The following is a 12,751-nucleotide window of genomic DNA, read 5'->3' on the forward strand; positions in this document are numbered from 1 at the left end:
AACATGTCATCTGGACACTGCTGAGGGTCTTTGTAACACCATTTGCAGAAACTCAGTGGTGTCCTGACAACTCAGACGACTGCACATTCTCTGTCCTTACGACCCTGACTCCACCAGGAAACACAGTTTTGCTGCACTTTCATACAGGGCCACAGCAATTTTGGAAAGCTTTAGCTATAGCTGTCTCATAGTATTTCTTCACCAGCAGTATCTGCTCTTTATTTGAAAATGGTTCCTCCTTCCTTGAGACAACTGGAATTAGCCGCTACTACAAAGTTAAACAGGGGCAGGGCACAAGCATATGTCCAGTATCAGAACCCCAACATTAAATAGACGTTCACAGCCTCTTTAAGGCAAATGAAGGAAACTTTGGCTTTTTTGTCTGCGTATACTTTTCAGAACATTACATTTGAAATGTTATGCTGAAAAAAAATCAAATTGTCAAGTAGCCTACATAACTGTTTTCATTCTTGACTAGATAGGCTATTTAAATTATTCAAGCCCACATTCATCTCTGAACTTAAATTTTTCCTTACTGAAATATTTTTGCATTACAGATGTCATTAATATATACCTTTGTCCAAATTTAACACTCTTCAATGACCATGAGTTCTCCCCAGACGACAAATACAACAAATCCCCCAAGCTGTCAGTGCATAAAAGCAGTTTTTATTTCACAGAATGGTTGAGATTGGAAGGCACAGCTGGAGGTCATCTTGTCAAAACCCCCTGCTCAAGCAGAGCCACCCAGAGCCATTTGCCCAGGATCATGTCCAGACAGCTTTTGAGTATCTCCAAGGTTGGACACTCCACAGCCTCACTCCGTGCTCAGTCACCCTCACCATGAAGTGCTTCCTTAAGTTCAGGCAAAACTTCCTCTGTTTCAGCAGTTTGTGCCCACTGCCTCTTGTTCTGTCATTTTCTCTTTGGCTAAAGAGCATCCTTCCATATTCTCCTCAAGTTTGGGTCAGTACTTGTAATTACTTAGTTTCTACTCTTACCACATCACATACATGTAAGAAATTACTGAGAACTTTCCAAAAGCAGTGAAGATAACAGACACTAGGCACCAAGTGCTAGTCTTTTGGGTTTTACATTATTTTTCTCTTAACATCTTGCCAATTTATCTGGAAGTGTTTAAATAACATGTAAGTGGAAAAATTACTACTTTTGAGAAACACAACTAAGCCACCTTCAGCAACACAGCACACACATTTCTCATCACTGGTTTCTGTTAGTTTCCAATACAGTCATTTGCACCTGTCACAACAGAGGCCTACACTTACTTTTGTCCATCCACAACAATCTCCAATCTTAATTCTCTGAAATTTCTGCTTCTAATTTCCACTTAATGGTAACTAAAAGATTTCCATTTTTGTCTTTTTTTTTTTTTTTTTTTACTACAACACACACCACATCAACCCTCTAGCATACAGAAATTTCATGCTCTTTTAATATTTATTAAAATGCTCTGTCATCCCAGTAGTTTAATAAACTAATACTCTAATTACTCAGACTGGGAACATTTACCTAAGCATGTTATTTACCTCACTTCTCATCTTTGGCATGCACCTGGGAAAAAAAAATAATTTGAAATACAGTTCCACTTTGGAAATGCAAAAATTCCAATGCCACATTCTATCCTCTGCCATTAGGGTTTTTGGTTTGGTTTTTTAAAGTGTTTTTGTTTAATAATGATCAGAGAAAACCCTATTCCTCACCAATGACTTTGAAAGTCAAAATGAGTTCTTCATTCAACACCCAGATTAGTGATACTAAATACTATTCAGGTCAAAATACCCAAGCTTTTAGGCTTTCCCACACAACTCCATTAGTCCCTCAAGCAATCACATACAAACACTTCCAGTGTGACCTGTGTCAAAGAAATATGGGGCTTCTAACTTTAAATACCAGAACACTTATGTGACTTCCATCTAAGTTGCAGATACTGTTAAAGAAGAAAGACTAAGCTATAATTCTGTACTACTTTTAACATAACCTATAATGACCCTGGACTAAATATTAGTAATAGGACTTTGGAATCTCCTCAAAAAGTAATTACAGTTGCTCTGTGTTCTTCCTTACTGACCTACACTTTAGCTCATAATCCAAAATGCTAACATTTGTTCCTGCCCTCCTTTTCATTTTACTTGTGTATTTTTGAATCCTTTCAATTAGAAGGGAACAGAAGAAAAATATTATTTTATCGTTATCATATGAACAGAACTGATAAATTTCAAAAGTTGATATAAAAATTACTACTTCTTACTGCTATGAATACAACTGAATTTGCATATGAGGACAATGTTTTAATACAAGCCCTGTTTACTCTGTTCCCACACCAGCTGACAGTACTGTAGAATGACATACTTTCCAGAATTCTTGACGCTGTAATTCTTAGGTCTATAGGTTACTAGAAGATAATGCTTTCCCCTGTATTTTGAAGTGTTCCCCATCTCTTCTAGATCAGAAATTCTCTCATTAAACCCTTAAGAATTCACTATGCAACACAAAAGGACTGTAGTCTCGCAAGACTACTGTAATTACAAGGTATTATTATGAAAACCTACTGCATGCACTAAAGGAAAAGGAAGACTTGTACGGTACTTTCCAGTTCTATCTTCAACCTAACACAGCTTGTATTTAAAGCCACATCGTCACTGTAAAGAACAGCAACAGAAGAGCTGACATAATTAAGTTACTAATTTCTATTTTAAAAAAACCCTAAAAATAGAACACAACAGTTTTTGGAGTGCAGTGAGTCTTGCTTGTCTTCCAAGGTGGGTGTTTATTATGGACACTACAGAAGACGACAATTCCAATTCACCATTCCTATTGTTCAGACACTACTGAGCAAAAGCGTTGCTCATGCTAACCATAAGCAACAATGAAAATTGCTAAAATCTGAGCAGCTTTATTTATTTGGGAGATTCAAATCACTTGGGATCAAGCACCGTTGTCTTCTTGCAAACTTGTTTATTTAAAGCTCATTTGATACCTACTCATTTCTGAATCCCCCTGAGATTTATCTCAAAGGATTTGAATTACTGTACTTCTCAACAACCCGAGTCCTCCAAAAAGAGACACATTTAATGAAGAATAAACTGTGGAAGAGTATGAGGGTTTTGTTCCAAGATGCCATAAAAAAGTATTCTGTAGGGTTTAAAAAGGACTTATTTAAATGTTCTGATAGTGTTAGTGAATTCTGCAATAATTTCTATATGGAAAATTTACTGAAATATTCAATTGCAGAGACCATGACTGTCTGCTTTTTGCTGCATTTCCTCAGGACGAAGGTGGGAAGTGACTAAAGGATTTACCAAGTTATCTTTCCCTCACATTCTGGGCATCAGAATCCAGATCACAGACCCTCTAGGGACTGAGATAAATGAAGGACACATTCTTCTCTGGGTAAATATATGAAACTGAAGAAAGGTTTTCCTAAGCTAGCTTTTGCTCTGAAGGATTTTAAGGGCATAAATATCCACAAAAAAAATATGGGGCTCAAAAGGATCCAGTGCTACCTTTCAAGTTTGGAGACTAAAAAAATTTCTCCTCTGAGGAAACATTTTCAAAAACATCCATATTAAGTTACTTTGTTTCAAAGATGGAATAAAAGTAATTGCTGAAACCAAAATACTGGACCAACTAGCTTACCCTGCTATTTTTACATCCTAGTGATATTTTAGGAAAATGGTAACCCAATTAGAAATTTAAGGGTAAGTTGGTATGAACTCACATTATCAGGAAGGATCTTTTGACTAGGCTGTAGCTCAAGAAAAAGAAAAGAAAAAAAAAGAAACCCTTGAGCAGTGCAATCATTTAATTAAGCTAAAAGGAAGTCTATAATTCAGCACTAAAACACATCCCCTCAAGACAAGAAATAACTTTGTTAAAATCTGAATTTGTGAGGCCCATTTTCTATTATTCCCGAGAGAAAAATAAGAGTTAAAGATTTCTGATGTCCTGGTATTTCATTAATGAGCCCTGCCACGGCCACCTCCAAAACCTTAAGTAGCATAGAGCTTCTTCCCTCCATGTACAAAAACTGGAGATACAATGAAAAAATATTTGTTTGCTTTATCTTGGGCAAACACACTTAATGATAGTGACTGCAGCATTGAAATTAGCGTATCAGTATCATTTCTTAAGATAGCAATGCACACAATTTTAATATAAGGAAGAAATTGAAGAAAAAATTAAGAAATTTAATAAAGAAATTGAAAATTATTAGGGGACTGTTTGGGGGTTGGGGAGTGTTCATCTCCCGTCTTTGGACAGCTTTACTTTGGTTGAGTATGGAAAAAGAAGCAAAACTTAACACTCAAATTTAGTATCAAGTAGAAACTTGCCCATCTCAAATTTACTCTTTCGATTGCATATAAAATTCATTCATCATTATTAAACAATACAGAAGCACTAATTTGAGATGCACTAAGCATGTGAAATTTACTTATTTTCAGATTGCTTTCAATCTTCATCCCTTCCTCCCCAAGAAAGTGAATAATACATAGCACAGGCATTAAGTATGGTACTCTGATAAAGTTAAGAGCTGCACAGTCTTTTGTATACTTGTTCTTAAGTATTTCATTTCTTCATTTTTCCACCTTGAACCCCATAAGTGATTTTTACATTTCAATGGACAATTTGCAGGCATTCTCTAAGGCCTGTAGTTTACTACGCTTTTGACTAAGGGTGAAACAATAAAGTAAATATACTACAAAACCCAAAGCATGGGTTCTTCTTTACAGCTGTCTAAAATTTACTTCCTTTATTACAAAATATAGTTGGTTATTTAGCTAGAAAAGCACAGATGAGCATAAGATGCATAGATAAAACTAATTTCTAACAAACAATGTAAAATGATTTTTGTAAATATAGAATATACATCCTTCACATTTTCTTACCAGCATATAAAGGCATAAGATTACATTTTGCAAGTTATATGAAAACATCGTCAGTTATGACAATTTCCTTTTTAATACAACTCATTCCCTTCTATTTTGTCTATCCTGTTTTCTTCTTTTCTGAGAAATATACTCCAGCTCTAGCAAAAACTAGGACTTAGAAATACCCCATACAAAACCTCAATATGATTATTGGGGTACTAAGAGAGAAAATACCTAATTCTGTATTTGGAGATGTATTTAAATGTGTTACAGTTAAGAACTGTGACTTGAGTTTTAATCGAACCTTTCCCCAGAACAGTATGTCAAACAGTAGACAACAGTAGCAAAATGTATTGATTAATAGTGACAGACTCCCTACAGCAAATCATGTCCCTAACACCAGATTTGCAGGGCTTCTCATTTAGGGTGTTCTAAAAGCAATCCCCATTGTTTATTCAGAATACAGTGAAACATCAGTAGAGACATGCTTCCTCATTTTGGGGAGGTAAACAAACCTCTGCTTTTTAAATTTACAACTAAGAGGAGGAATTTAAAATTTATATGGCCTAACACATTGAGTTAAAATTTAATGCTTCTTATTGCAATAAGGTACAAGTGACTATTTACCTTAGAGAAAGTAGGTATTTTGTTTTCTCTTTGAATGTGACTCGTTATGTGTTTTCTTTTCTCTTCCGACCGATACACCCTTACTTCCTCTTCTCCCTTTGCCGTTCTCCATTCTTCCTGCCTACTGAAAAAAGAAAATTGAGATGTTAACTTTAAAGCAAAATACTACAACTGAGAAGATCCATTCCAAATCAAGAAATAAGCATTCAGCATTTATAACGTCCTTTGAACAGTAGTTCTTCTCTTTACAGTCAGAATATGGCTTCAAAATTACCCTTTCTGAACAAAGTAAGAATTCAATCTTATTTCAAAAAGCTAGAGCAGTTTATGTTTGACTGTGGCTAGTAGGGGATTTCTGACTTATTGATATAAGAATCATCACAAGAGTTAATTACTGAACAAAATAATGTTCCGGTTTAGAAACCAAAATTCACCTCAGGCACCTAATGGATTAGGTCAGTGTCCCAGCCATAAAATGCCATATAATGGCAGGAAAAAATGGAGTTGAAACATACTGTAATCTTATGCTACAGGTCAGAAAACACTGAGGCAGCTAGATACCATTGCATATACAAGTTCAATTACTCCATCATTTGTTAAATAGTCAATTTTTATTCACAATACTTCTGATCAATTTAATCAAGTTCACCAGACTAAAATTCACTGCAGACTTGTCTTATGTTTACCTGGCCACACCAGAAGACAGTTCAGGCACTACAACCCTTCGACTCCAAGCCACAAGGTCCCGCTCAGTAGCTATTTCACTCCTTGGTGCGTTGCTATGCATCTGACGCACACCTTCAATTTGTCCACTACGTCTTAAACCTATATTTGGTGGTGAATGTACTTCTGAGGTAGAACTTACAGATCCTAAAAAAACCAAAAAGCAATAGTTGTACTTGATCTGAAATTCTAAGGCAAGAACTTAAAAAGAAAAGCTCAAAATGAAAGGAAAGAAAAAATTTTACTTAATCTATTACTTCAAAAGAAATAAAATATTAACTGATTAGAACTATTTCAGCAGTTTCTATAGTCACCACAACACACACACTTAAACAGCTACTGGGCTGCAGTACTCTGTTTAAAAATTCACACTGAAAAGGAGCAGATGTATGAACAATCTGAAGTGAAGCAAATATTTCATTGGTTTGCTTTTCTTTGAAAATGCTTTTGAAAACATTTCTGTGAAGCTGAATATTGCTACTGCACTCTAGTTCTGTATTATAAAACAGTGAGCTGTCTCACTGAATCAGTATATTCCTTAAACAGCCTTCTACCTTCAAAAAAAAAAAATGAAGTCACAACACTGGAAATTACTAGGAATCCAAGCTGTAAAATTTACAGACAAGAAATTGAAATGTTGAAAAGATAAAAACAAACAAACAAACCAAAACAAAGCCACACACAGAAGATCCTTCAAGCACCTACATTATAGCAAAATTTCAACATTTTCCCACATCTTTCCACACACAAGCTATTCTTGCTTACTCACGTGGATTGCCAATCATGATTTTTTAAGGGTTGAAAACTACTGTGTAATCTAGTGCAAGACACTGAAATATGGAACAGCTGTATGGAGAAACAAGCAGCTCCTTCCTCTTTTCTCCCTCCTATTTCCTTATTTGAGACAATTCAGATTTCAATCAAGTAGATTGTCAATTCCAGATTAAACAGTAGGGTAGTTACTTCTAAGGGAATGCAGTTGCTGCAAGTTCCCTGTATGAGCAGACAATAACTTTAACAAAGATAAATTTGTAGTATTAAGCACCCTGAGATTTTGCAGAAAGGTAAAAAAAGATGGGAAAGCTGTATTATTTTCTATGGCTCTATACCTCCCTTCTAGTTGTTCAACAAAGAGCACAAATCATGCACAATAATGTGATTTATGTTTTTCCAACTCTCAGCTGCTTCAGTAGAAAAGCCACAACACCCAGCCCCCAGTAATCTACCTCTGCTTATCCGGCTGGTACTACTGGTTCCTGCCTCCCCAGAACGTCTCTGGTCCTGCTCTTGCTGAAGTCTTTGAATCATGCTATCCAATGGACTAACTTCTTGATTTGCTTGTTGACTAAGAACTTGATTCAATCCTGTGAAGTAAAATATACAAGAGAACAACACACAGATGTTGATTTGAAGAACCAAATGTTATAAACAGCTCATCTAAGTTTTAGCTTGAAAACTTACACGTACAGTATATAAACACATGTGTAAGTATGGGCTAATACATATTTTTCTAACAGCCATTTTTTAAACAGGACAATTTTTTTCTTAATACATTGAGAGCATTATATATTCTGTAGCAGGGTCAAGATGATCATATGCCACTCCAAATAAAAGTTTAAATTTGATCAAGGGCCAGCATGTCACAGAAGCTTAATACAACTGCTGTTTGTCGGCTCAATGTAAATTGTTCAAATGCGTGCATGGCCTGCCCCAAATGCGTCATAAAACACTTCAGTATAAGACTCAATCAAGAAGGTCTAACTCAATTAGAAACGAATTACCTATACTGGAGAACACCAAGCAGTAAAAATGCTTGATTCAGCTCCAAACAGACACAGTGATGACACAGGTTAAGTAATGCTAACTTTCTTTGGTATGTAAAACAGTTCAAGAAACCTCCTTTTGGGTAGATCTCTTGAATAAAAGACAGGAAATAGTTCTCAGAGAAGTGACTACAAGATGATAATATTGTTTCTGTGCAGCAAGCAAGATACACAGCATGCAAGCATAAACAACACAAAACCTCTTGTCATACTCAAAATGGTCACAGAAAAATTGAGAAGTATGGAGAAAAAGGCAAGGGTTACAGTACTGATTTGAAAAGGAAGTCAGGTACCTCCACATGGAAGTTAGATGGTGGAGTGGAGTGCTGGGAAGCTCTGGTCAAGAGAAGCAGAACTTGCAAAAACTTAGTAATGAGGGATGACAATGTTCGAAGAAACAAGCTACAGAAATTATTTTTCCAGCATGATTCCAAAGAGGTATCATAGTATAAATTGCACTTTGCAAGATCAAAGACAAGATATTACAGTAATTGTGCTATGAAATGAAGAGCTTTGATTATGTGGCTAGGCAGAAGCAGCCATCTCTTAATAGATGATGGTATGCAGAAAGAACATAAATATTTAAGATAGTGCTCTCAGGGCTTCAAGGTTATTGCAGTTGAAGTGAACTTCCCTGAAGCAGCAGAAGCTTGGAATCATGGAATGAGCTCTGGCATAACCACAGCTGGATGTCTTCTGACTCATGTAGTGAGACTGTCAGATTTATTTGGTGATCTCATGAGCAGACATACTGTCTACTGAAAACAATGGGAAATACTACTAAAAACTGAAGAATGATCTTAAATAAGGAAACTGCAACCTAAACAAAATGAATGTTTTCTATGTACCTAGCTTGTGAGATTTTGCCTTTGCAAGTAACAGCAAGTTCTTTCTAAAAATGAAATAATAAAGATGCTGGTACATATTTGATTTTCTAAAAACATCTGGTTTAAAGGAGCTTCACATACATCTAAGCAGTAAATCAAGCATCACTATCTGAATTCCTTCTACTCTTGTAAGCCCCTACAGAATACTTGACAAGAAATAAAATTGTCAGTGCTCTGAGGGAGATCCACCAAATCCCGTAATAAAGTTTCAGAAAGAAATGGAGCTGCCTTAGTGGAAGGGAACATACAGAACACATGAACACAGTTTAGCTCTGTGTAAGACTGCATATATTGTTGCTAAACTGTAGAGAGGTAAACTGTCTCTCCATCATCTCTCTGGCTCTCTGTCAGCCTGCTTGATGGCTTCCTGCTATTAAACAAAATGCTATGGTCACCATCTTCCTACAGGCATTCATGTGTCATGCAGCCACACCATTAAATTTAATATTGTTGGGTCTGTGTGCAGAGTCTGACTTGTTTCAAGATATTATATTGGAGAATGTGCCCAGGACATTTCCAAATTTACAGAATTTCAGAATCACATGAATCCATGCTGTAACTGTAACAATGAAGTAAAATTGCATCCTTCCTTGGAAATCCAGTTTAGCTTCAAAGCCTCTAGCTAAAAAGTTAGAGAGAAAACATGGCACACATTCACTAGAAATTCACTAGGATTTTTTCCTTCCTACAGTTGCTTCTCAGGTAGCATTTGTTCCTATAATTTTGGAGGAAATATGGAAATGTCTCTTAAAAATTATTATTTTAAGTATTCAGTGGCTTATAATCCTCAAGTCTACAAATGAGGATAAAGAGATCTTTTGGTAACAAAACTGTCAGTCAACCTTCCTGGAATGTCTGACACACCACAGGCTTAAGTATGGTGCGGGTATAAGCCCCTATTTACAGGCACAGGCAGTTTTCCCATATTTTCAAGAATATCCAAATACTTAACAATGCTTATCTTGAAAACTTTTAAAACTACTTTCACCAGTTACTGTTTAACATTGAACTAGTGACACGTACCAAGTAGGCATTGTTTTTACATCCCCACCCATGTGGACTACATTTAGGCAGTTTCCAACAGCCAGCCATTGGCCCAAACTATGCACGTTCCTCCGATGTTGTATGCAAGGAAATACAACTTTCAAGGAACTTCTTAGATTGAGTCCTCATCAAGTCTTCAGAGTTCTCTAACCAAACCATCAAAGCTTAATTTGAATGACTGCCTTCATCTAAAGAGAAAGAGGATTTTTGCATGCTTCAGGTGTTCTCTCATTTTTCTCTTGTAGGTGTTACCTGTTCTGACTGATCTGTGGAAGATCAGCCTATTTCCTAGGTTTTCTGAAGTAGGAAGTCTTACCCCAAAGAGATCAAATGAAATCTCACTCAGCAACATACACTGTTCCAATAATGAAATGAGCTCCAAGTTAAGTGGCATTGTAGCATCAACTAGTACTGACTTGATCAATGACAATACTGCAAGTGAAATTGTCACAAGCAATTAGTGCCATGGACATTGCAATTCCTCCACACTACATGAACTACTATGCCCAGAAATGAAGAAAAAGGACGAAGTGAAAGGGAAAGAGTAGAACACCTGGAGTTAACTAGATAGGCTACTGTGTAGTGAAGTGAAATTTTCCATACCTGAAGATGTCACTCCCATCTGAGGAATAAGCTGTTCCTCCCTGCAGTTCTCACGACCAGGAACTAGTCTTTGAAACCTTGCAGGATGAGGGTTGCCATCCACATCAACCAAAAATGGGGGAGGCATAAGGTGTGGAGCCTGCTGTGTCTGTTCATCCAGGACAAAGTTGTTGGCATCACGGATAAGGGGCCGATAATCACTATGAAAGAACATCTGATCTGCTATCTGTAAACAAAGTCATTTTGTAATTTTTTTAAAGAACCTATTAAAAAAAGCATACAGAAGATAACTGCCAAAAGTATTTTTAACAATGATACTTGTGGTCACTTTTGCAAAAACAAGGTTATAAGCTGATCTGTTTATCTCATTTTAAAGGGGAAAATTTAGTGACTCTGTGGTTCTTGCTTTTCTCAGTACTCCTTTTCTGTATTCTAGTGCAAGGAGAATAACCCACATGTTTAAGGGTAGGGAGCATTTAAAGAACAGGGGAATAGAGCAATGTTTAACTGCTGGACGACAATCGACCGAACACAGCCTGGAAGTATTAAATAGTTTACAAATTTTCTTCTATACTCTGAATATATGAGTATATATTCTGGTAACAAAAAGCGTGTCACAGACTTAGGAGCTATGGTGTAGGAAGAAGAGGAATAGGAAAGTATTTATCACGTCATTGCCAAATATTTTAACAACAGCAGCCAAATGTATATATTCCTGTTATAATGCTAGATATATGAAAAAGTTCCGGTAGATAAAATAAAGCTGATCTAAAGTTGAATTCTCCAGGCTCAAAGTTTTCTTTTTTTATTTCAGTCCACCTGCTCATAATTTATTCTAGATGACTTTCCACAGACACTCAAGACTGAGAAATTCTTTTGTCCAAATATTATGTAAAAAAGGCTTATGCTCCTTCCCTCATTAGCACATGCATCTTAGTATCGTGCAATCTCCTTGAACCACAAGGAGAAAAGAAAAAGAGAAGACAAGCTGACACATATACTACACATCCCAACACTACTACTGGCAAGCAAACCCCTTGGCAGCTCATGTACTCAGAATAACTTTGAACACGTAAAAATAAAATAATAAAATCATAATTCACGCAAATTAGATTTCCAGTGCAGTATAAAAATGATTAAACAATTGACTCAAGGCATAGAGATGTCCAAAAAATCTTGTCTTCAGTGTTAAATACAGGTATTTGAGCACAGACAGAGGAATAATGTTGCAGAATGCACTCTAGTTTCTGAAGAGCGTGCTCTATCATGACCAATACAGTTTCCAGTAACTTGTTATGTAGAAATCAGTAAGGCAGAGGTTATAGGATCTGCTCAGAGGTCTGGTCTCTCACTGACAAAGGTCTCCTGCCCTGGGTGTGAGATGACCAGGAAGGGAAGACAAAGACAAACATCTATCATTTACAACATCAGAAAGTGCCTACATGCATCCACATGAGGTGCATAAATAAAAATTTAAGAAAAATCATAGGAATCACAGGATCTGGACCCCACAAAAATTCTGAAAAGTAACAACAGGAAGAAATTGGGAAAATGCATGGAAAGATGCAATGGCAAACAGTTTACTTCAAGGATTCAAAAGGTAACCCTTACAAATTGCATACAGACAAGGTGATATCCCACTGAAGTAAGAAGCCCTGACTGAAGTCTTGTTGCCAGATTCTCTGTTAACAGAGGCTGAATGAGAAAGATAGAAGTACTTTCATGTGTCTGACTGACAGAATCAAGGCCTGCTTAACAACTTTGTTCCCTTCAGCTCAAATAGCTCTATACGATAAAGACAGAGGTCCTCTAGGAGGACTTAGGATTTTCTCTAGAATCATAATAGTAGAGCATCCAGTACCTTCACCTAGTGTGTATTTTCCTATTAAGTGCTTCCCCCATCGAGAAAGAAGATTCTAATGGCATGATCACACAGACTGAGTTTTAATGTGCTGTGATATGGCCTTACAGTGTTGTCTGCATCCCTGGTTTTGTAAGCAAGGGGAAGATCTGAAAATCCTTCCTTAGATTCAGTGACCTCTACCACAATAGTCTCTGGTGCGAGATCATGAGGGACTTCTTTGCAATTACCTTTCTGTGCACTCTGTACTGCACTCAGGTATGGTACAGAGAGTAAACAACAATCTTCTACTCC

At 36.6% G+C, this 12,751-nt stretch overlaps 1 protein-coding gene across 2 annotated transcripts in view; it reads right to left on the bottom strand.

The window, feature by feature from the left end:
• The window catches only part of PHIP (pleckstrin homology domain interacting protein), a 117,763-nt gene that overhangs the window by 40,358 nt on the left and 64,654 nt on the right, over nt 1-12,751 (bottom strand). For both annotated transcript variants that reach the window (XM_069804712.1, XM_069804711.1), the window contains exons 17-20: nt 10,597-10,822; nt 7,466-7,603; nt 6,203-6,386; nt 5,517-5,640 (exon numbers count right to left, since the gene is read on the bottom strand). In XM_069804712.1, coding sequence (XP_069660813.1) covers nt 5,517-5,640; nt 6,203-6,386; nt 7,466-7,603; nt 10,597-10,822 — 672 coding nt within the window. The remainder of the gene's footprint in view (nt 1-5,516; nt 5,641-6,202; nt 6,387-7,465; nt 7,604-10,596; nt 10,823-12,751) is intronic.

Source organism: Haliaeetus albicilla, chromosome 17, assembly GCF_947461875.1.
Source record: "Haliaeetus albicilla chromosome 17, bHalAlb1.1, whole genome shotgun sequence".
In the NCBI taxonomy this organism is placed as follows: Eukaryota; Metazoa; Chordata; class Aves; order Accipitriformes; family Accipitridae; genus Haliaeetus; species Haliaeetus albicilla.